This window comes from Lagopus muta, chromosome 3 (genome assembly GCF_023343835.1).
Source record: "Lagopus muta isolate bLagMut1 chromosome 3, bLagMut1 primary, whole genome shotgun sequence".
In the NCBI taxonomy this organism is placed as follows: Eukaryota; Metazoa; Chordata; class Aves; order Galliformes; family Phasianidae; genus Lagopus; species Lagopus muta.
Window position 1 is genome coordinate 44,870,121 of NC_064435.1, and position 26,070 is coordinate 44,896,190.

General features: G+C 39.4%; 1 protein-coding gene across 4 annotated transcripts in view; it reads right to left on the minus strand.

The window, feature by feature from the left end:
- Window positions 1-2,540: 2,540 nt before the first annotated feature.
- TAF4B (TATA-box binding protein associated factor 4b) overlaps window positions 2,541-26,070 on the minus strand; it is a 72,485-nt gene continuing 48,955 nt past the window's right edge. For 2 of the 4 annotated variants that reach the window (XM_048940284.1, XM_048940285.1), the window contains 2 exons: window positions 15,607-15,726; window positions 3,085-5,012 (listed from right to left, as the gene is read on the minus strand). In XM_048940284.1, coding sequence (XP_048796241.1) covers window positions 4,845-5,012; window positions 15,607-15,726 — 288 coding nt within the window. In that variant the 3' untranslated portion in view covers window positions 3,085-4,844. Of the gene's footprint in view, window positions 3,062-3,083; window positions 5,013-15,606; window positions 15,727-26,070 lie in introns of those variants that run through there. The other 2 variants (XR_007376047.1, XM_048940283.1) reach the window with 2 other exon arrangements.

Genomic DNA, 26,070 nt, shown 5'->3' on the forward strand with positions numbered 1-26,070 from the left:
CAAAAGTATCAAAGGATTTTAATATGCTGACACTTGCAACTTCTTCAGGAATCTCTCTCCTTGTTGCTGGAGTTTCACATCCAAGAGCTGTTACAGCTCAGAGCTTAGAGGAAGTTGTGCATTTCTTTTAAAGATAGGTTTTCACCTCAAACTGATTTTAGAATAACGTTCTCTGTGATCTGGCAGAGAGAATAAATTGTTTACTGATAATTGAAATTCTTAAGGAAAACACTGAGCTGCAGAGGGGAGAATGACTTGATAGTGTTGGCTGTATCACAGAGACCAGCTTTGTGGTGCAGGAAAGAGAATGGATGAGTGTCAGGTAGGGTTGTAGGCATGAATCACAAAATGATCCAGGTTGAAAGGGACCTCCAGTATCATGAATCTCCAACCCCCCCGCCAAATACTAGATGGCAGAGCCACCAACCTCTCCATCTAATACTAGACCAGGCTGCCCAGTGTCCCATCCAACCTGGCTCTGAAGAAAGATACCCTGCCAAGGAAATGTCTTGTAAAAGGTTAGAAAGACTGCTGCAAGGACCTGTAGAAAACCCTTGAATATAGCAGGGTCTAGAGGTAGAAGCCTTGGCCACCATGAAACACAAACTTCCTGTGAGAATGAAAAGAAAAGTCCAAAGAGAATTTATTGCATCTTTTAATACTTAAGAGGAGACTTACAAAGATGGAAAGAGACTTCTTGTGAAGGCATGTGGTGATAGGACAAGAGGTAATGGAAGCTGTAAAATAGAGGATCCTGAGAAGGGACAGGGCCACACAGTTAGCAACTAACACGCAAGAATAGTTACAGATAGCAGGAAAGGAGTAATCAGTTCATGCTTATAACAGAAAAGGCACTAGGAACGATGACCGACTTTTCCTTCCTTGGAAGGACAAATCTGGGTTTCTTGCCTATGCCTTCAAAATAACAGAAAAACCCCAGAGGGGTGCTTGGCTAGCTGGCAAAGGCCTGCACCAAGTGTAACACAGACCTTGTGACTTGCAGGCATGCAAGGCAGCCTTCTTACTGGATTGGGTGGGACAAACCACTGACTGGTGAGAAGCCAGTGCCAGAAATGGCAGAATGTCAGGTGTGATGAGCTCTTCAGGCTTTGTACTACTTTTGTGCCCATCCGAGTGAACCCTTTTCTGTGGATTCCTGTAACCTCCAGAGCTGCAGGCTCCATCCCTGAGTCCACGGATAACAATCTCACATGTGCAGACATCAAGTGTGGTACATACAGAGGTAAACACGTACAGTGCTTGGCCTCAGAAATTCAGCAGCTGTTGTTTGAGAAGTTACTGAGAGCAAGTCCAATCACTTGGACAGCCTATCCCTTTAGGACATCCTCATTTGCTTTTGTCTTTCCTTCTTAATCCCACTGATCGCAAATGAAAAGCAAAGAGAACACAGCAAACACATGAACCCGGAGAGCAGCTGACAGCATTTTTTTTCCAGGCAAAGTGCACTCACATGGTAGGACACAGGTGCCTACAAGAGAGCAGGCCTAGAACAACTTGATGCAAACAGTAGCCTTAAGCTACTCGTGTCAGTGTCCAAGAGAGCATGATGGCTTTGAGGAATCATCTAGCAGTCTCCCAGGGCCCTGCTACCTTCCTCATTAAACGTAGAACAAGGCTGCAGGGTGTGTTTGTGTGCTTCAGCTAGTCCTTCCCAGGGGGAGAGATGGAGTCAAAGACAGTGCAAAGAGCTGGCAAGTGGATCCAGCATTAAGACTCAAAAATGGCAATAAAGGAAAAAAGCAGCAGAGGGAGAAAGAGTGCAAGGCCTCTTTCGTCCCCATGTAACTTAGAAAATCCTGTGTAGTACGATGTTGTTAAAATGGTATTAATCGAGCCAGCAACAACAGCTTTCCCCCACACAACTGGATATACTGTTTTCTCTGAAGGCAAAATACTTGAATGCCATGGATAGTTCCCTGGACAGCTTGGTGCATCAGAAAGAGGCACTACACTAACAGACCATCTGGACAGCAGGAAGAGCCTGGAGTAAGCTTTAGACCCATTGCAGCATCCATGACATAAGTGGCTCTGCTGCTAAGTGCCGAGGCTGGAACACAAGCATCCCAGCAACCAAGAAGCACGGGAGAACAATGTCAGGGTTTGTCTTCATCATCTCATAAACTGAGCATTTATTGTGTAAAGGACAGTTCACCTTCCCATAAATGATGGTGAGTCTGGGAAAAAGGGGAAGATAATCCCATGGTCATCCCTCCTTTAACTCCTGGTATGGCAGAGCAAAGAGGTCACTTGCTCTTCTCAGAAGCAAAGGTGAGCTTAAATGAGATGTAGGATGTAGCCTCAGGAAGAAGACAAGTAGTTTTAGCCTTTGCACCTTCACCAAGGCTTCTTCTGTCTCAAGTCAGGCTTGAAACTGCTGAAAAGCTTTTGGAAAATGCCTGTTCTTCCTCCTAAAGTTTTGAACAGAGACAACTTGCTGTGACAGCAGTAACGAAAGCACATAATCTCTATTGCAAGCAGGCAATAAAAACATTCAGTTGTCTTTTGAAGTTTATTATATCTATTTATCATGTAATTCATTTTCTCTAATACCTTTTATTTTAAAGTCTCATTGGTTTAAAGAACAGGCAGGCCCATATGCAGATGCTCATCTGTGCTCTCCTACCTGCACTTAATTAGTTGCGAGTTGCTTCAAAAACAATCTAGGACAGTGCTTCCATTGCACACCTCTGAGGTCTGAGAAGCTTCCTGTGTTCCTACTTCCCAGAATATGTCTTAAGTACTTCTATTCATCTGATAAAACTAAACAAAACAAAAAACAGCTCTGTGCTGACTGACAGGGAAAGTTGGACAAATGAGGGGTTGCTTTTACTCTGCCCCCTCCCCATCCACTTGCCTTCAAGTAATTTTTTTGCTCTGTCACCCAGTTCTGTTTAAAAACCTTAGAATACAGATGCTTATCATTAACACTTCAGGTTGGGTAACCGTGCCAATCAGCGTGATGGGCAGATAGCTGGGGCTCATTTTCAGTACCATGCCATTAGTCGTGGTGATGACAGCTGCAGACGCTGAATTTCTCATACTAGGAAATAAACAAAGTTAGCTATTTATTATTTTTAATAAAATAATTGCTTTAATGCAGTATTTAAAATAATTTTAAACATCTGATCAATAAGATACAGTACACAAATATGGAAAATGCTGCACTTTACATAAAAAGTAAAGCTAAGCATTTAATTATACAAAACAATTTTGCCTGATGCTATCAATATCTTGCAAACTATAGCTTAGTCAAAGTACTGCTTTTCTTATATATATATATATATATGCCATATATACATATATAAATAATTTACAGCATTCATTGGCTAGATTTGTTTACTACTGTTTCAACACAAAAAAAAAACCTGACTCAAAACTTACTGAGTTTGGTAACTATATGCAGTGGTTCTGATGGTAGAGGGTGTTTAAGTTATCACTTTAAAGTTTTGAAGTAGCATGCCAAATAACCATAGGAAGCTTGTTCCTTGAAAGAAAATAAGTTTTAGCAGGAAGCCATTCAATATATCAGTGCCTTTCCCACTTGTCCTGGGAAGCAGCCATGCTATGCAGCACTGTGTCATGGGAGGCAAAGTGTCTGGAGGCTGGGGAGAAGGGTGACCTGGAGCTTTTCCCTCCTACCGCAAGGCAATCTTTACCAGCAGAGCAGAAAATCTTTGAATCTATTCTAGCAGTCTTGGTAGTCTGAGCATCCTCCTCACTGAATGGAAACAAGGCAACTGACTAAACTAACTACTTTCTACTTGAAAAGTTTCCCTGTTATACCACATTAAGGTATGATAAACATTAAGCTGACAACTAAATCAGTATTCTCAGTAAAGCAGTGAATCCTCTGCTTTGCAAACACTATGCTTCTCCTTAAAAGTCTCTAGCTGTAAAGTTTCAGAATGTTTAACACATCTCAAGTCATCCCTTTCTTGCAGTAACCCAGGCTTTGGTTTATTTCTTTCTAAATATATGCTTAAATCCATTGCCTTTTTTTTTTTTTTGTTTTGTTTGTTACCTACACACCTGTAAGAGATCAGTTTCTTTTTTTACCCTTCTTTTTCAGGCTTTTTTACTCCCTGTATTCAAGTTCAGTAACTCCAGATTTTCCCAAACATCAAAGTATGCCCTACCTACAACTGCTTGGTGTACTTTAACCACAAGAATGACCATTTGTTCATCCTCCCTCAATCACTTTTCTCCGCAGAAAGGGGAGGGGGACAGTTTGGAGTGATGTGTAGAAGACAAAGTGTCCCTCACTCCTTCTGTTTGCTACTTTGCTCCACAAAGTAACATTCAGTAGTAATTCTAAACCCAGAACATTTAAGGACATCTGATTTAAGGAGATTTGTTGAGACAAACAGGCAATACATTAGCATGTTGATTGACTGCTGGTTCATGAATAAATACAACTGTCATGCTGTGCAGTGCCTTTAAAGAGTTACTTGCCCCCTAGATAAGGTTGGATTAGAAGAAGGCACTACAAACAGATGTTGCAGATTCTGGAGTACTGAAGCAAGTAACGTACATAAACTAGTACACATATCGAGCCCTCAGAGCCTGCAAGACACACAAATGCAAGGTAGTCAGGGGCTTGTGTGTACAGCTCAGTGTTTTCACTGGTTTACAGACTGGTTTAAGCCAAACATTATTAAAAACCCTACTGGTGCTAAGTTAGGTATTTAATAAAAATGTTTATCTGTAAACAAGAGTTATCCTTACAACGGATCGTTTTCCAGAAATTGGAATTTCAAGACAGTGCAACAATGCTTCAGTGTTTTCTTTGGCAGTAGACAGCAAGTTGAAATGTGAAATTCAAATCACTTCAGAAGAGCACGGTACAAGGTTAGAGAATGCTTCATCTCCCTCTCTTGTTCCATGCAGAATATCAAGTCCCTGAGACAGACACGAGTTATTCTTGGACGAAGAAGCTGTTTTGTAAGGCTAAAATTTGATGACCCAGGAGCAATTCCATTGCTGTTCAAACCCTAAGAGTAGAAGGGGAAAGAAAAAAGAAAAATATTAACATTTCATGTCAATACAAGTTTTTAAATCAAATTGGTTGGGTTGTAATGCCTGCGTGCATAGAAGCAACCTGTTGATATTCAGCTTTACTTATTACAAACCAGAAATCCAGATGCCCTTGGTACATTCAAAAGACAAAGCAAACATGCCAGTTAATGGTTTACTCCAGTCAAAGCAATGAAAAAATTCTTACTCAAAAACTCCTTTTTTTCCTTAAACTGTATTATTGTAAGATAGGTACTGCTGTTTCACTGAAGTCATACTAAACAGCTGTGCTTTCTCACTACAAGCTCACAACAAAGGTGGTACTACCACTGTTCCTGTGCAGAGCTGTGTTGTGCTCCTAGTTGCAAGAACTCCAGATGTTTACATCTCTTCTTAAAGAAAACCATCACTGCGATGGGCATGAGCCTTGAAACGTGGCCAGGAGAAACTCTTATCCTGGCCATCACCCCTCAAATGTCCTTTACAAAAGCAAGACATAAACACAGTCCAAGCATCTGTGCATTCAGAATGCTGTATCCAAGCCTATCCATTTCAGACAGCAGCCTCACTTGGTTATGAAAGCACAATTGGTGTGCAGATGATGATGTTTAGTAGTTATACATTCAGGCTATTGGAATGAGCAACCCCCATGCATTCCAAAATGTCCCAAGATTTATTATTAGGGGTGGGGAGCAGGAAGAAGATTACCATGAGCTGCACAATAGACTGGCTACTTATCTTGGAGCCAATCTATGCTACACAGCCAGTCTCTTATCACTACTGGAGGGTTCTTGGTAATGAATGCAATTTGTACAAATACGAGTGCTCAGTCTCTGTAACTTCAGCAAGGCAATGCCTGCCAGCATCAACACCACTTGGAGATGGTGTTGCTTGGATGCTGTGCTAACTATATCAATTCTTACCCTAACACTCTGTAAGACTTCAGCAAAATGACTTTGCCCACTTTGCTTAGGGAAATCTGGTTTAAAAACCCATATATTAGATACAAATATCAGTAGTGGACTATTTATAGCCGTGAATGCTACAGTTGTTAGGAGGAAAGCATTGAAATTTATTTACCAAAAAAAAAAAAAAAAAAAAAAGGAAAGAAAAGGATTCACCAGAGAGCACATACTAGCCACGGAAAACCCAGGGCATATTGCAGAAATGGAAGCTGTATTTCTTACTAGCAGCATGCAGGGTATTCAGCACCATTTCATTTGCTTTACAGTCGATACTATTAAACACTATGAAATGCCATCATTTGAAACTTTCAGTTTGTTAAATGGCTTGGAACAAATGCGTGTGTGGGGAAGACTGCTGGCCACATAGCACAGAGAGGGCACTGCTGTCCTGGTAAGACACAAGGGGGTCACAGTTCAAGTTTGTCATATGACAGCCCCGAAGGATCCAGGGAAAAGATAGCTCTGCAATGCAGCTGCCAGCACGAGTTGAAAAGGAGGTCAGTCCAACAGGATGCGGCAGAAGGCCTGAGGCAATGTTATAAATGAAACAAACCCCAAGGGTTTGCAGGAACCCAACAGTAATGTCCTTTGTAATTCAAAGAACTTTATGGAGGGGAAAGTATTTTCTCTCTAAATAGTCATTAGACTACGAGACTTACCTTTAGAAAGATGCAAACCAAAGCCACCTCAATGCAGTTTTCCTCCTTACAAAAAGAAGGCAGACATCACAAATCCCCGAGTCTGCTTTGGATGCTATCAGAACAGCAAGCTGTTAAAACAGAGAAGCTGCCCATGCTTGAGACAGAATTATGGATTTGTTTATGCTTAAATTCTTTCCCATCGTGCTCAATGCAGGGACACAGAGTGATGTTTTGCAGTAAAGTCACTTCCAAGGCCAAAGCTTCTGTTTGCTAAGACAGTTCACATTTTTCAATTTCACACAGCATCAACAGGCCTATCAGAGCTGAGTACAGTATTTGAGGGGCTCTTCAGATAGCTACTGAACCTATCTAAACCAATGGCTGCCACATCCATGTTAAAAAAAAAAAAGGCCCCTCTGTGCAAGATGGTTTAAAATCACAGTAGTCACACAGCACAGCAGAGGTCATCCCAGCTCAGACTGGACTACAAACAGGCTCTGTATGGTCAGGAAACTCATCCTACATTACAAAACCTCCTGCATGTCTCTGATCAGTTTACACGGGGATGAGCAGTGACTAGTTGCCTCTCACAGCTGCATGGAAGTCTTTTATGGGTTTTGAACACTGGAACAAACAGCGCAGGGTGATAGAGTGTCTGTTTTTAATAAAACATTTAAGGAGTCAGAAGTAAAAACAGTTGAAGTTATGTTGTCACCTGCATACCACAATGAACCATCACACGCAAGCTTCAGTGTTCCCAGAAGCCTGCTCTTGCTCAAGTTCCTTCATCCTTCCTTAGACAAGTACCAGCAGCCTTTTACTTCGCATTTCATATGCCCCTTCTTGAAAGAAGATCTCTGATGCTGCTTTTCAGACATTAGTATTCATGTTAGAACAACACCAGTCAGCTGTACCTTACTCCCAGATATCTCTATTATGTTCCCTCCAGTGGGGCAGCAAATTGCTATGCAAAAAATAGAAAAAACTGTTTTGTTAGTCTGGGAGGCTCTTCATAGCAGAAGTCTTCTGTCTACCCTCAGACACATTTGTCATCCTTTTCTGAAGAGAACTGAAAAATAAGGCTTTTAATTATCAGTACCTCAATGAGCAAACAAACAGGAGAATTACCCAGCACAGGTACTGCCTGCCCAACAGGGTATGAGCAGCAACGCTGCAGCTTTAGTATAGCTTACAGACCCCATCTGTAAGTTAAGGAAGGTACTGCAGCAACTGGGCTCTGAGCTACTGGAAACCAACTCTCACAGCATGCAGGGCAGCTGGCTTAAAGCCAGCAAAGCTAGGCTACACAGGCTGCAGTTCTGTGCTTCACATACCCTCAGAGTTCAGTCAAATCAGCAGCACTGTCAGAGCAACTGCCTTTGTGATCCACATAGCCTTCTGTATATTCCTAACAGAGATCAGTTACTTTTACTGACTGTGGCAACAGAAAATACTGTGGAGCTCCTGCAGCAGTTCCATACCTGTTTTGCAGCTCCTGTGGTCAGGAGCCTGCTCCCAAAACACAACTTTAAGATCTTTAGAGCTCTCTCCAGTGGCCAGATGAAGAATTAAATATTGATTCTCTTTTCAAAGGCAAAAGTGAATTTGACCAGAGCCACAGCTGTCACAACAGTAAGGCTGAAAGACAAGACCCTTTCTTTACCTGAGCTATCATCATTCTCCTAATTCCTAGTCTCCCAGGTACTTGGAGCACACAATATAGAAGTCTGCATCTTAAACACTGCAGGAATACCAGAGCTGTTCAGAGCTATTACACAGGACTTGAAGCAACACTCAAAGCTCAACAGAATCCTGCCTTCCACGAACCTGCATAAGGCTCAGTGAGCTCACCTGGCAGAGAATACATTCCCTTCCCAAATTTAATGGCTTCCCATCAACTGCATTCAGAATTTTCAACTCTTGGTGTGGTTTCGCAGAGGTGCACTTTAAGGCAGCAAAACTTCAATCAGATGTTAAAAGTAGAGTCACGAGCTCTCATTTTAATTTATGGCAAGGCATAAATACTTCTAAGCCTCAATGCCAAGAGAGTAAACTATCAGTGCAGCTTTGCTGTGCATTACAAAAATATCACCAAAAAAAGGAAACAGTAAGGAGACAGTTTTCAATGGCATTTGTAGACACTGAGAAGTTGCAGCTGTTTGTAACAGATACACTGTTGGAAGGCGGTACAAACAGCAGCCAGCACAACTACTCTAATTCAGGTTCAATCCCCAACTCACTTGTGGCCACACTGAGTTCTGTGATAGCCAGTGTGTCCTGTACATCAGTCTCCTGTCTCATAGAATAGAATAGAAAAAAGGTTAAAAAAAAAAAAGCCATAAACATGTGAAGTGCTCACTTTTCTGGATCTCAACAAGAAAGGCAACCTGTCAAAATTCTGGAAATGTTGATTATGCAAATAAGTGCATAATTTAGGCTAGAGTGAATTTAGGCTAAGTGAAAGAAGTTGATACTTCAGTGGCAAACCAGCATACTGATTCTGCCTATTCTGTCAAGCCTCACAGTCTGCTAGAAATACTCCCACACTCGCAATGCTAAAATACTACGCTACTCAATGTTTATAAAAATGATTTATTTTTTAAGAAGTTGTTTTTGCTGTTGTTGTTTTTCATGTGTTGACATTTAAATCTCATAGACTATTAGGACAGATCAAGATGATGTCTGAAAGGCTCAGATCTGTTTCCTGACTGTTTTCGCATACAGCTGAAAACAAACATGTATATTTATGATGTTATCTATAGTCTACAAAGAAGTCTCACCAAGCTGTCAGATCTATACAACAGAGAATGCTATCCAACTACACATTTTCCTCAGATTTCATTGCAACATTCCTACAGGTCCTTTCATATGTAGGCAACAACATGCTTTACATATTGAAACAAATTACTGTGAATGCAACGTCAGTTTATTCACTATTATGCCCAAGATTCATGTACGCATGTCACTTCGTGTGGCTACATCAGATGCTTAATCTGTACCTGGAGGTAATGAATACTATACAAATATGTCATGTTAGTTAATAGACAATTATTAAGCTGAAATTTTCTGGCTCTTTGCCACATCTTTTTAAGCAATGTATTGTCAACTAAATTATAAATTGCTTGACCCTTCACATGTCATCAACATTTCTGCGTTACCAATATGTTCAGCCTAAAGCTACAGTGCAATTAGTCATTTAAATTGCAGATATCTTTCACACATAAGAAGAATTAAGTTCCCATCTAGCACAGAGAGAGCACAATGTGGGCCGATGAGCTGTGGTTCTGAAATGAATGAATGGCAGGCAGGAATATTTTGTCCTATTTACAGGGGAAAAAATTCACATCAAGTGTATGTATGGCCTAGACTGACAGCAGCCAGAAAATTCAGAGCTCAAATTGAAACTCCATAGCTGATAGGGCTTTGCCCACATATCTGCTGCAAGATCTAACTAGTATAGCTTCAATATCTTTTCTCATACCTTCCCCAAAGGTATAACTACACTGTAGACTCCTCAGTTGTCCAACAGCTTGAATTAAGAACTAGAAATCAAAATCAAAAGTCTGCGTATGTTATGCATATGCAAAGTAGAAAAAAAGAAAAACTCTCCTGTATTGCTTTAGACCTATGTCTCAAAATGGGCTAGGACAGAGAAAGGAGAGAGAGACCAACACAGAGACACTCACTGAGAGGAAGAAGAAAACCTCTCAAGTGTAGAAAGATTTTGTAGCCTGGCTCTGAAGACCTACTTACATGCGAGTAGTCTAATTTAAAGTGATTGATTTTAAATTCATTTTCTGTAGCTTTTAAGAAAATACCTTAGCAAATTATCGTGTACCAATATGAAACAGCAGTTAGAAGCTTCTCTGTACCCCACAGATACAGACAGGGCAGCAAACCCATCCTCCTTCACCACAGAATCAAGTTTAATTCACATTCAGGCAGAGCCACATCCTTCGCACAAATATCAAAGGAGATGGATTATGCTATTGTGTCCTCTCAGGAAGTCAAAAAGGTGGCAGTAAGTTCTTAAGCTAATACTTCTAATAGTGTAAAGCCACATGCCTCTTCCTTGACTGCCATGCATCCCTTTCTCAAACATAAAAAAAAGAACAACCAAAAAACCAAACCAACGTGGTAATTTGATTGTCACACTGTGGGAAAACAAACTCTCTCTTCCTCAATCATTTGTTTTTCCTTCATTTTGCAAGAAAGGACTTGTTGCTCAATGGCTTAGATCTTCCTAGTCAGCCCAAAAAATATCTCCAAAGCTTAAACATGCACCATTTACAGAATATGTTTGATCCACATGCATACTGGCATCCTAATCTGTAAAACAAGCAGAGTAAATTTAAGTCCTGCTAACAATGATCAGATGTGGCACAGAGCTTGCCCTAAAAGAGGAGACGACAAGCTGGCTTTCTCCACACACATTCAATATTAAAAATGGAACAGTGACCAGCATAGAATATGTATTTCTCCTGTTCCTTCTTGCCAAATTTCTTTCCAGAAAGAAAATGCCAGCTTAGTTGTGCACTGCAATATTGGAAGCTGTGCATCACCTCCAGAAGTACATTATTTTATGCTTGTTGACAAGAGCTAGGTGTTTTACAGAGAGAACGTATCTGAATACCTATTCATTGACCCCAAGATTTCAGCCTCACCATTTGCTTCTGCATCAGTAACCCAATGGGACCAGCCTGGGATAAGATCAGTGAAGGATACAGCACAATAGCACTCTGGGGCAAGGCAAACCTCAACACTTCCAAACGGTTGCTATATTATCATTAAGCTAGAAAACAGACGAGGAAAAAAGCACTCCCCCAAAAAGTTACAGTGACATGCAGGCATTCAAGAAAGTTTTACTATGTAAAGTAAGAGAATGGTCCAACCAGTTTTTTTTTTCCCATGCTGATCAAAAGAGTAACATTCAGTCTCCCTACTTTCAAAAAATAGTTTTTTCTTCCCTACTGTGTGATAAGGTACAAAACCACTGCTCTTACTTCACGATGGAAGACAATTTGGGAACTGTAACACTTTCAGTTAATGGAAAAAAAGCTTACAGATTCAGAACTGCAGCCTGATTCCTCAAGAAAAAAAAAAAAGGAAGTAATCTGCATGGGTTTTCAAACTTCTAAGATTCCAGCTATAGTGAGAACTAGACAAAACCGTTTTCAGAATGACCTTGACAATCTTGGCTATTTCTCAATATTGAAAACATCACAGTGTACGTTACTAACTAATAAAAAAGCCATGAAACAGCACTTGAAATCAGGAAAATAAATGTATGGCTTTGTTTTTACAAGAAGGGGTCTCCCTTTCTCCAAGGTAAGTTATGTCTCAAGTCTTCCTACTGTAATTCATTAGTATTCCCCACATGCCCCCAAGATGAGGAAGCATAAAGAGGTAACAAGTATACAAACCCCAAAACACACATGAATCAAATCTAAAAGACTTTCTCACACTTTTGTACTCAGAATAAGGTCCAGAATGAGAGATGAAGATATTACCACTTCTGCAATACCAGAAGCACCAATTACCACAATAGATGTATTTTCTTACCGGGATCTTCTGAAATCGTTATTTCTGAACAACATTCCAGTGTCAAGTTGCAATAAAGTCAACGTGCAAAATAAAACTAACACGAAAAAACTACTCCCAACTAGTGTTTGAAACAAGAAAATTGCAGAATTTCCAATAAATGGTTATTTTTCCAGGACCTGACTTTTTAATTTTGTGATCTTCATGGATTTGCCCCTACTATTGTTTCAAGTGTGGCAATGTGTAAAAAATAAACAAACAGGGCAGGATACAATTTACCCCTTTTATAATGCTTTTAGTTGAGAATTAGTTCAAATTAGATGAGAAAAACTCCTCTGGGCGGGTGCATTTGAGCAGGATTTATGTTCATTTGTTACCCGCCACTCTGCGAAGTGGTGTGCCTGCTGTTGAACAGACTTTTAATTGTAAAGCACATGCTTGTGCTCCATCTCGTTTTAGGCCCTGAATTAAATAATCCATAGCAGGTCTACTTAAGTAAAGAAATCATAATTCAAGAGAATAAGGTGCGGTAAATAAGTAATGATCAGAGATTCAAATACCCCAGGAAAAAGGACTTTCCAGAAGAGCTACAAAGCCCAGTGGTTGAGTGTGAAAGAAGCAGATACTCAGAACAGAGGAACCATCTCAAATAAACACTTTCTTTTGTGGAGAAACAGTCTGCTAACAAAATGCTGTTTCACACCCTTTACACTCACTGTTACTACACCACAAGATATTAAAACCAACTCCAACCACGTTCTTTAAGCTGCACTCTTTCAGTATCCATTACTTTTTGGTAAGGGATAAAGGTATATATGAAATTTGCTTGCAGTACTTCACTTTTTTAACAGTGTAACTGATTATTTCTTCCCTGCCTCTCCAAATACCTCAGGGCTTCAGTTTACATCAATAACAGCTTGAAATAATTCACTTCCTTTAATTACTACAGTAGGCAATGATTAAAAAAGCTGAATGCACAACTTTGCTGCAACAGAGACTAAAGAGATACAGACTCTGTACAAAGAACATTAAGCAAGTTGAAGAAGTCACTGTTAAAAAAACATCAGTGATTTCGTTCAATACTATCAAAGGATCACTCATATTCAGGAATAACTCCTTCCATCATGCCTGTCTGTCAAGATATTGGGCTTAAAAAACGGTCACAGGAGTATTATGCACAGATTTACTTTTTGACATTGCACAGTCGGGAAGTTCTGACATTTAATATTATTTGTGAGTGAAGCTGTCTGTATTTGCAATTTGAAATGAGAAAGTACATCCTGCCTGTTTAAATTATTCTCAGACAGGTTGCCCGAAAAAATGATTTTAAAGATGCCCAAATGTGTATCAGCCTAAGGCCATATTGTACTTGCTTTCAGTTTCAAAACCTCCTTTCATCTCTGAAGAATGGAATGTTGTTTACTGCTCAGAATGTTTTGCCATGTTATCATGAATGTATTACAAATGTTCTGCTTCTTGAAATATAGTGTTTGTCTAAACCATTTTTTATTCTACATGGTAAGTCTTAAGCCTTTTATAAATTTGTTTGGATATACTGGGACACTTAAATGCTTAAGTATAAAGAGCCTTCACAAGTTTGTCATCCTGCACAATTTCACAGGAAAAGAAATTCTGCAGAAAATTAATTTCTGGTAGCACGAAGCTTAAGTAGTAGGCATTGGAATGCATGTGAGAACAAAAAGTAGCTTCATTAGCAGAATTACCTTCCCCTTCTTCTCTTACAACTCAATAATTAGTAAGGCAATCCGTGAGAGAAACATCTTAAAAACAGCAGATACATTTGTGATAATGTTTATAGTGAGTTTTAGACACAGTCTGCACATTCCTTTTAAAAATGACAGTGTAAATAACGGATTGCCACCTTACAATTCCAGCACTTTTCCATTTCATTTTGGCACAATTCTGTAAAGCTTTTAATAAAACCGATACATTGCAGCTGATGAGAAATAACTGAAAAGCACCCAACAGGCAGACTTGTTAAATATTCAGAAACAAATCTGGCAATAATTGTAGGAAACCACCATGAAGAAGGGGAACAGTTATTTGATAGAAGCTTAGGAAAAAGAGAAAAGGAAGAGGAAAAGTTCTTATGTTGAACGCTGTTTTCCAAATCTTTCCGGGAGTAGTATAAAAAAATAATCTGTGCTTCCAGCTTCATGAGAATATGCATTAAAAAACAGGAGAGAAGTGAAGAGTAGCTACTCAAAAGCTTATCATGTTGCTTTCTATTGCTTGTTTAGATAGCAATTCCTTCACTTTACTGGCAGTAAATAGTGAACCTTTAAAGACTTGTGTGTCTGACTCCTTAACAGAACATAAAGAAAAAAAAGGAAGTTTACCCCACCTCCTTAGAGAGGTCTTTTGTCAGGCTGAAAGGAAACCAACAGGCCAGATACCACAATTGTCTCAGTTATGTTGCAAATATCAGTTAAGCTTTATACAAGGTCTTCCCAGATTCCAGCATACAAAACTATGAGAGTATTTTCACTCAAGCATATATTTAAGCTTCTGAAAACAAGCCTTAAGACAGGAAAAGCACTACTTCCACCACAAGTTACTTCCTGGGGCTTCTACTCATTGTGCTTAGGTGACAGGCCAAGCAGCCATTCACTCATGCAGCATTGAGGCCTCGTGAGAAAGAATGGCAAATCTGGCAACGTTTGCAATGCAGCTGGCAATACCCTTCTCCCATTCTCAGCCAAGATGATGATTTCTAACAGAAGCAGGCTGTCAGTCTTCTTGGAAAGAATTTCAGCAGCCTCATTAACTGTTTCCAGGTTTTGGAAACAGTTAATCTCCAGCAGAACATTAAGAGATATGTTCAGACCAAGGTCTGTTGAAAGCACCTTCAAGGCATTTTAAAGTGCTGGATGAGACAGAAAAAGAGATCTGACTCACTGCAGGAAGAGAACGGTCTAGCTTTATGTATTTATTTACGGTGGGGTTTTTTTTGGTGATTCAGCCAAGGCAAACTCAGAGTATAGTGAAAAAGAGTCCCTATGCATTGCATATGGAAAGAAGTGCACAAATGCCACATTCATTTCAAAAAGCTACCCAAAGCTACCATGAGTTCAACTGGTGAGCTATGACATCTAGCTACCACAAAAGACTAGTACAGCAGCATTATCCTCCACAAGTTTCTCTGAGCAGCCACTTGATCCAGTCAACACACAACATTCTTCATAGTTCTGGATATAGCACACAAACATGCCAATAAATTTACCAGAAGTAACCCTTACAAGTATCTAACACATGAACTGGTTTCCTTACTGTAGGTAATCAATCATTTTGTAAAAAGAAAATTCTTTTTCCCTGTAGGAATTTCTTCCTACAGGGAAGAATGAAAATAGTTCAGTATGAAGATACAATGCCATCATGTGAGTCATTGCAAACCATCTCAGTACCTCCATCCCAGATCCAGCATTTGATGAATCCAGTGGTCTCTTCTTCCTTGGTCCAATGGCTGCCAAAGCTGTAAGGTTAGCTTCTCTTTGTTGCATTTGTGCTAATTCCAACTGTTGCATCTAATTCAAAAAGAAAACACATTAAATACAGTACACAGTATCCTAAAAGGCTAGTGTTTTATTTTTTTTAATCATTGTTTCAGACAGTTCTATAATGCTTACTGCATATATATACTGCATATATCAGGAACATATTTGACAGCATCATTTCCTGTCTTTCTGGACACTCTTGACAAATTCCAATAAGTTGTTCCTGAAATGTTAACAGTCCTACAGGCAGTACTGCATAAATAATGCTTTTTATGGAGACTGTGCTGTAATATCAATGGAGTCACAACAGGAGCCTCTCTGCTGGTTCCTTACATCAGAAACCACTGCCGATTAGCAGAGAACATTTCGTCAGAAGTGATGTATGTGACTGCATTAGTATTATAAGTTGAAGCTACTGAGCTCTATGGAATAAGAATATGCTTAGTACCCAATATCAATTCACAACTGTGAATTCACTAGAACTCTTCAAGCTGTTTTTCCCCAACCATAAGCTTGATGTAACCACTCTGAAATATCTCACTGTTTAGATAAATAGGATGCTTTCAGTTCACTAATGTTTTCCCCTGCCCTCCCCTGATAAATATTTGAATCTCCAAACATGTCACACAAGTTAGACATATAGACTTGTTGGCATATATTTGGTTTTCAGTCACCTCCAAAATCCCTCAATGCAAAGACATTCTTATAGACAACCTCTGCCTGAGTTAGGTAGACTTAGGATGGGATTATTTATTTAAAGCCAGACCAAGTAGCCAGCAGATCTCAACAATATTTTTATGAATCTCAAGTAACAAAGTAAGACTTCCCTTTCTTTTACATGTCTGAGGATAGGAAATAGCCTCTGGAATAGAGATGGAAGGAAAGAAGGAAAAAGAAAGGCATATGTCCGCACTTCAAGATACATACTATTTTGCTCTGTTCAATAGATGCCAGCTGTTCTGGAGCTCAACCCAGGCAAGACTGCTGACAGACTTGCTAGCTTGGATTGCCGCTTTGCTAATACAGCTACACTGCTTTCAGATGCTTCAGCTGTCCAGCTGGGAGCACAGGCAGAAGGGAAAACTCTCCCTGAAGAAAACACAACTTCTCTATTTCATCAGGCTGAGTTTGTCCTTCAACACAAACCTCTAAGTTTGATACCAGTCTTTGGTATCTGACGTTTTTGGCATCTGACGTGCAATTTCAACAGTTCCTCAGCCAGCACTCTCCCTGCTCTCAGAACTTACAGAATCTGTTTGGACCGGAGTTCTCTGCATGCGTGTGCATGCACGTGTTTTTAGAAAAGAACACACAGCCACAGCATGGCAGCAAATTATCGAGTTCTCCTCCCTTCCTCCCCCCCAGTCATTAAAAAATTAACTGGAATTCCTCATTCAGTCAGTACAGTTATTTCACTTATCAAGCCTGAAATACACTGCTTTTATTTTTGCTCGCTTTTCAGCTGAGATTTCACTTGGAGAAAAAAATCAACTTGAAAGACCACCTGAGCTTGTTGCTCCTACATTAATTATCTCCTTCACCTGCTACTACTACATAAATTAGAGTCTGCAATAAAGAAATACTGTTGCTGTTGTTTGTTTGGTCAGTGGCAAAGGGAGGGTTTTTTTCCCCTTTTGTAATTTTGCTTTGATGTCATTTTTTCTACCATTTTATTTAAGATAGGCTTGTTCTTATTTTACTGATGCTGGCAGCTTCACATTGAGCACTGAATTAGCTAGGCTATTAAAAAAGACGAAAAAAGAAAAAAAGGCACTTCAGAGAATGATTCCTAAATGGATATCTTTCCATTTAAAACTCAAAAAAAAAAAAAACACACATTCTCAAGATTTTTCAACAGAAATTGGGGAATGAAGACCCTGCTATGAGTAGTTGCCTTTTTTCTTATCTGAGAATGAGTCAAATAATTCAGTTATGTAAACAGCAAAGTTTACAAGTCAGCACTGATTACAGTATTTAGGCTTTTGCTTACAGGAAAGTAGCAGTACTTCTGCAACACTAGATACCATCATTCACTTACCACATGCTATTCTTGCTCTTCTGCTCAATGTAAGCATATACAACTTTATTCATCAAAATTAACATAGTTCTGTGTGCTTAGTACCTTCCCCTCAAAGCATTTTTTTCTTCCAGTTATACCACTTTGTTTACAAGAACATTTTTAGAGATTGTAAGGTTTTATTTATCACTTAAACTTGAGAAGTGTTAGTGCTCCACCTTGTCCAAGGCTACCTCCAGCTGGTAGTATAAAACATGTTGTATAAAATGTTTCAGAGTTGATGGATCTTTCACCAAGCAGTCCCAAGATGATGCTGGGAACACCTATACACTATAATCTGCTCCTGCAGTAACTTCTCCACTCTGTAACTAGTCGGATCATTCAAATCAGTCAGAACCAGACACAGGCTTCAGAGTAAAAAGAAACAACAAAAAAAGGAAATTGCTGTCTTGTTGCATTCTAGACATCTTAGACTTCTTTTTGAGATCATAATTAAGACAAACAAATTTAAACATTCAGTTTCATAATGTACTCAACAGATTCCCATTCAGAAATAAAGGCAATCATCCAAACTACAGCAAAGCCAGCAAAATCATCATTTCAACAAGCTCTGTTCCCTTTGAAAGTGTGGCATTAATGCCCAAACATTGTGCAAGCGGTTAAGGGATGGGGATAAGAAAATGGTGAAGATAACATGAAGGGACAGCTGAGGATACTGACTGGCTAGCTATTGTTGCATTTTCCTAAACAAAATTAGGAAAGAGCAAGAGGCAACTAGGCGGAGTCAATTTTTTTTTTTAAAACTGGCATATTTGTAGCACACAAAGCAGAAAGATCACTACAATATGCAAAAGGCATTAAGACTAGTAAATACACCTTATTGAAATACAAAGCAAATACATCTAGCATTGTTTCTCATCGTTGGACTGCTTTTTTTTAGTATCAGTATCTCTGAATAAAATAGGATATAAATAGAAACTGTCACATTCAGACTTGTATCTTGAAAACAGATTTTTTTTTTTGTCTTCAAGACAGAAGTATAATGGCAATTTAAGAGAGATAGGGTGAACCTGTCATACACTGACCCACAACACAGGTTTCTCCCTCAGCTGACCTGCTTCATCTACTGAAAGATGCTGCTGTTTCGCCATGACATGGAGACAAATGCACACTCCATCCCAAATTCAGTCCTCAGGATCAATGTGAAGAGGGGACAAGCTCCAGGCAAGAGGCAGATGAGTGCTCCTGCTCCCCCTTTTCTGAATTTTATATACACGAAGAATTACAGTACAAAGAGTTCTAAAAACCTGTGTATAAAGATCAAATTGCTATGAAAACGTCTCAGAACTTGTAAAATAGTCTTTGTTGCTGCTGGCCTTTTTAATAATAAAAATAGGGTTTAAAGTCTGGTCTTGCAGCAAGCAGGAATCTCTAGGGTGACACAATAACCATTTTAGCTAATCTGACCTGCAGCACAAATCAAAAAGTAAGGTATGTTTTAAAGGCCTCTCTTATACTGAAACGGCATTTGCAGCATGGCTGTAATCACACAAAATGAAAGGTTTTCAAATTGACCTCTCTGTTCTTCACTCAATCCTCTACTGAGGAAAATATTTCTTTTTCTGCTCACAGAAATTGTAGTCACGATGCCTCATATCCACATTTCACAGAAAATATGCAAGATCTATTTTTACTGTTACATCAGTGACATTTTTGGTGGCGTTTTAGTATTAACAATTAAATTTCAAGCTGACAACAAGAGGCACTTGGGATGAAGCGTTGAGACTTTTTGAAGTTGATACTACATGTTGCTTTTAAGCCTTTTGAGCTAAAAACTACATGACATGTGATTGATCACATTATCAAAGCTCCAAAGCTGGATGTTGTTTTGAGGGACATGGTTTAGTGGGAGCTATTGGTGATAGGTGAACGGTTGGACTGGATGATCTTTTAGGTCTTTTCCAACCTTGGTGATTCTATGATTCTATGATTCTAATAATTCAAACCCTGTAAATCTAGTAAAGTTTTCCTTAAACCTGCAAGGAAGAATCTCTTAAGCACAACAGAAGGAAAGAAAAAGTATTCTCTACTAGAAATAAACTCATTAACACCAAGTAATCCATGAAGCAAATGGCAGCAGGTGACTAATATCAAGTAAGGAAAAAGGAGAGAATTGCTGAATGCATCTCCACTTTTGAAAAGGAGTAACAAAAGCACTTGTGTTCAGTCACAAAGCAGAACACGATTCCATATTTGGTATAAGCTTTCACAGAAGAAAAAGTGCACAAAACCTTTACTCTCTAGATAGTCAGTAACAGGTCTGAGGTTAAAGAGGAGCCAAACAGCAGTCATCCAGCACAATGCTGGCAGATGACAGGCACCTCAAGAAATGCATGCCACTGCCCACATCTGCAGGAGTTCTGATACACAAAAGTATTAGGAAAAACACTGAGAAAATTCTGAGAAGTGAAGAAAAAAAAAAAATCGAGGTGCTAGGAAGTTATGTTTGGGGAAAAAAAAAAAGCAGTCTTGGCAATGTGGTAACAAGTAGAGATGTACGGAAATGAGCTCAGAAGAAATGGTGCTAAGACAGATGGAAAGCTAAACACTGCAATTCTGGATTTGGTTTTAACTGACACAAGGGAAGAGACTAAAAAGTGTATCTAGAAGATACTGACTTTAATATCAAGAAAAGAGCAAGGATTGGGATGTCTCCACATACGAAGCTGTAGACTGACAGAGTATGGGACAGATTAAATAAAATATTTAAAGTAACAGAAGAACTGGCAAGAAAAGGCCAGGAAGAAAAGAAAGCAGGGAAGGCTGAAGACAAGTTAATGTATGCCTAAAGGCTTATGTGTGCTACCCAGCAATAAGTACATCAGGAGTAATAAAAGCACTACAGCAGATGAACAAGAATTTGTGTAAGACTTGCAGGAAGGAAAAAAGTAAGGGCTGCAGGCATACAGAAGAGGTATAAGACACAAATTCTTCCAGCTTCCACAGTGAAGAAATTAAACAATAAGTTGATTAATATCAAAATATTATAGATAAGTCAAAGCAACAGTCACCAAATGACAACAGTTCCTTCTAACTAGCTTGCAGCCAAACACACGTGTACATACTATTGCCCCTTACTAAATGTTTTTAAGCACCTCAACATTCAGTTCTTTAAAGTGGGGCACAAAACACACTGAAATTAATTCTCACCTTTTTATCCATTCTTTTTTCCAACCACCCTTTTCAGTTGAAGTTTTGTTGTGTTTCACTGTGTCCCCCATCAAACGTTTTTAAATCATCCCGTTCTCAGTTGCTTCTTCCCTTTCATTGTCTTTGGAAGAAAGCTTTCCAATTTTCTGCACTCCCTTTAAGCATTTTAAGAAACTTGTGACAAAAATGAAAAACAAACCTTAAAAATCTGTTTTCGGTTCTGTGTCTCTCATACTGGTTGTCATAAAGCTCAATGAGCATTACTGCCTCTGGCCTCTACCTTTCCTATACAAAATGTTCTGCCCTACAGGTTGAATGCTGCTGAATAGCAGTTCTCATACGGGGGGTATTCTCTGAAGAAAACTGACATTTGAAGGCAGCATATTTAAACATTTACCATCCTCTCCTCTTCCTATAATGCAATTTCTCTTCTTGCAATTGCTTTCTTCCAAACTGTTTTAATTAGCCATACAATTAGTTTCTGACTGACTTTTCCCTCTGTTGTAATTTAAAAGTAGAAAGACAGAATAGCACGCACTGAGTTGATATGCAGCCTAACTTACAGGGTACTACCAACTACTGTAGATTTCTTCCAATTTAATACTCCACATAGATGCTTCAGCAGCAAAACAGGCCTGAAAGTAGCTGCATCCTCCAAAACCAGATGCCTTAAATATTTATACCATAAAGGCTGCAAAATATTTTGGAAATTTTAGCAACACAACCATGCAGCAATCAACCACAGGTTAGAAAAAAATTGAAAAGTTTTATTTTGCTTCTCCTTCAGTAGATACTCGACATTTTCGAACGTATAAATAACTGGTACCTACAGATTTAAATAAAGATTTAAAGAAAAAAATCCTGGAGTTAAGAAGTTACTGCACCCTAATTTTGCCCATTCTTATTAAGAATTTCTCAGGTTTGGATTGCCTATTTCATTTTTCTGGCTTTTTAACAAATACTGATGTATTTCTGTGCTCCAGAACAACTGGAGTATGCTCAACCTCTGCATCCCATCAGTTTGCCTTACTTAGAGGCCCAGAGAAGTTCATGTGTGTCTAGTATCCAGCAGCAAGAGCATCAAGCTCTCTTTATGCATGTTGTTAGACACAGCTGAGACTACTTTTATTGTGAGGCCAATAAAAGGCTACAGCACCCTGCCAAAGCTATCAGCTTCCCCATAGTTTTCATTGTTTCTGATGCTATTTGTGAGAAGACTGCTCATCATTGCCATCGGACCTGCATTACCACAACAGAAGAAATGGACTTGGGGGTGTTGATCGATACTCAGCTGAACATGAGCCAGCAGTGTGTTCAGGTGGCCAAGCAGGCCAATGGCATCCTGACTTGTATCAGAAATAGTGCTGCCAGCAGAAGCAGGGAAACAATCATCCCCCTGTACTCAGCCCTGATGAGGCTGCATCTGGAGTACCGTGCTCAGTTTTGGCCGCCCCACTACAAGACAGACATTGAGGCTCTGGAGCACGTCCACAAAAGGGCAACAAAACTGTGAGGGGTCTGGAGCACAGGTCTGAGGGGAGCAGCTGAGGGAACTCGGATTGCTTAGCGTGGAGAACAGGAGGCTCAGGGGAGACCCTACCACTCTACAACTGCCTCAAAAGAAATTGTGGCAAGTTGAGGGTCAGCCTCTTCTCCGATATAACTAGTCACAGGATAAGAGGGAATGGCCTCAAGTTGCACCAGTGGAGATACAGGTTGGGTGTTAGGTAAAATTTATTCTCCAAAAGAGTGGTCAACTACTGGAATGGGCTGCCCAGGAAGGCAACGGACTCACCATCCCTGAAGGTGCTCAAAAAATCTTTTTCTTATTGCAGGGAAAAAAAAAAAAAACACCACCAAAAAACCAACAAACAATTATGCCTATTCGATAATCATGCTTTTTCAAATACCATAGAAGCAGGTAAGAAACACCACAGAAAAATAAAGACAATATAAATCAGGTAATTAAGTTGAAGCTCTCAGGAAGTCAATGAAAGCTCATGAAAAGCCCATTTATGGCAATGACATCTTATTTGCTTTTTTGCACTGGAAAGGAAACTGAAGAATTTTATTTTATCCTGCCACAAGAGTAGTCTTACAGAATTCCAACCATTAGATTCAGAAAACTAAATATAGAAGCAGCAGAAGAGTTGTGGGTAGGAAAGGAAATGATTCAATAGCTCGAAAATTGAGAGATGGAGATGGTAGGGAGAAGAATTGAGTTAGAGTTATTTGAGAATGTGAGGGGAGAAAGAAAGAGTCAGGATGGACACACAAAATAAAGTGAGATGATTTTTGAAAAAAGATAACACAGAACAACAGCATTTCCAGCCATTAGATAACTCCCAGGAATGCACTGGAATCATGCTGACTTCAGTGTTTTCTGTGGGGTTTATTTTGTCTTTACAGAAAAGTAGTGTTCAATCTTTTCCTCCAAAACAGTTAATGAGAAAGGTAAATTGAATCTTCTCAGTATCTCATCTGCTGCCATCTTTTAACATCTGAACCAAAATCATAATAAAATAACTTGTAGGAACAAAGAACTAGAAAGACCTGTGAAGTCATCAGAATACAAAGTTGCCAGAACAGCCAGGGAGGAAGCAAGCAAGTTTGCTGTTTATCATCATGTAGGCACTCCACGTGCTCTTCCCCTTGTTCAATATGCAGCTGCTCACCTTTTTCACTGCAGGGTGCATCAAGGTAAGAACAGAGGTGAAGGCCACTAATATGGATTAAACAAAGATGCTATCAGTACGATACTTGCTCACCTGCTTAACGTGAAGAAGCACTCTTGCACACACAAAATCCGAATGGCTTGCCCAGTTTCCACCTTAAACTTCCTACAGCTGTAGTACAAACAGACTCACTTTTCAAGATGACAAAGAACAAAAAAAAAATCAGAGTTTGTATTTAAGTTTACAGTACACTGATGCATACTGCCATTTTTACAGGTCGTCTTTGATGTACTATGCATATACCATGCTTGCTGACTTGATAGCATCCTACACTTACTTAAGTGGTCTCCTTTCAGAAAAAGAAAGGAAGCTAGAGATAAGCTGTAAATACAACTATAATAATTGCATCAATTGAATATTGTTTATAACAAGAAGTATAGTTGGAAGTAGAACATGAAGTATCAGAAAGCACCTGAAAAAAATTGAATTTTAAAAGTACAAGCATCAAGGACAGAGCAAGGACTGCATCTCTCTCAGTTTGAACCTGCAGCTAAGGGTGAATGAAAAGCAGGGGCAATTCATCCAGGCTTTGGAAATGCAGTTATACAAAGAGCTGGCCTATGAGGTGAGTAAGGACAAAATCCTTGAGTGGATAAAGGAGCAGCTTCAGGCAAGCCTAGCAGCTGTCTCACAAAGAATGTGCACTTTCTGTAGCTATTAAAATTTGCTGAAACAGGTGAAAGGGAGAAGTCAAAGACTTAATTCATAGCCAGCTATGTAGCCTAAGAATATAGCAAAACAAATGATTTATCATAAGGGAAGTTTTAGGTAATAGGTCATGCGAAAAGGGACAAGAAGGTCACAGCAATTACGTAGTCTTTTAGATAAAAGAATCCACTACCAAGTCTCTGGATGCACTTCCAGCAATTTCAAGAAGCTGCCCCCAGCTACTGGATGACAGTACATCCTGGTTTTAAAAGTATTCATTGTTACAATATACACCCTATATTTTGGGAAACACTGCTTTTGAAAACATCCAGAATGTCCAGTGCCATTACCCCACAGTCTTTCCCTAGTCCCAGCAGGTCACCATTAGCATACGGAAGATAGCTCTGAAGAAGGAAGACCCATATTCATTCTTTAAGACCTACAAAGGGACAATTAGATTAGCCTTTCTAGTGGATACTCAACCACAGTTGCCTGGAAGGGATTCGATTCCAGCTGAGAAAGGAATTGCAATTCCTACCTTTGGTTTGCTAGGAACAGGCTACACTCATAGCTTGACCAGTAAGAATGATAATGGTGAGCCTTTTCAGGCTTTCATCCCAGCACATCCTACACTAGTTTTAGGTTTAGGATGTTTGTTAATTTCAATTTTGCTCTTATTGCAGACCTACTTGCACTTGCATTTTTGTACTGAGCTAACCATCAATAAAGTGTCAAGACTGACCAGTTTCATGTGGGCTTCTTACAACTTAACCTTGACACAGACAAAAGAAAGCACCAGGAAGGTGGGTCTCCTGCACTGCTCATGAAATCTGGTGAAGTTCTAGCTGCCCCATACTCAGGAGAGCAGAGGGTAAGGCAATACCCACGAAAAGATCTTCATTGTCTAAAGTGGCACATCTGCCTGCTTTTCCTATGATGAAGCAGTTGGAGACCACTCTGTGATTGGCAAAGCACAGACAAAATGCAGGACAAGCACGATTAAGGCAGTGCTAATCCAGCACAAGATAAGATATAGGAAAGATATCTTTCCTGTATATGTCTTCGTAAGATATATGAACTAGAGGATTTTATACTCAAGCAGTCCTCTCCACTCTGTTGGCTGCTTTTTTGTATACCTAGAAGAACCAAAGTACACTGTTAAATTTCCTCCTTCTAAATATCTTGAGTCATGGAATATTTTTCAAGACCCTCTATGCTATTGTTCAAAGGCAAAGAGAAAAGTAGTTGCATAAACTAATTGCTAAAATGCAGGTTTGCAGTGGTTCAATAAGAAAACTACAAAAACAATCATATGATCTAGAAGTAAGGCCACCTACAAGACAAGACAAATCAGCGTTTACCCACTGATTGTTGAACCTGGTGGCAACGAGGGAAACTGGAAAGGGCTTTAAGGCAACTTCTGTACTGGTTGATTATTCTGTAAGCATGAAAAAGGAGTTGTAAGGAGGGAAAAGGAATTAAAAGATAGATAGTAAAGCAAGTTTTCTCTCCTCTCATTTTACAAATTTCTTCTTCTTTGGTGCAAATCCAGAGCATTGATTCTAATACTATTTTACTGGATTTCCATTTGTTTTGCCTCAGCTCCTACATTAATCCAAACAATAAGGGCCTTTAAAGCATTCATAAATAACCTGCTGCTGCTCCTGGCACCTAGGAGCCAAGTGCAGCAATGTTAAGCAACAACAAATTTCATAGTTCAAGAAGCACAGTTAAGGAAAAAGGTTGCTCAGAAAATCACACTCA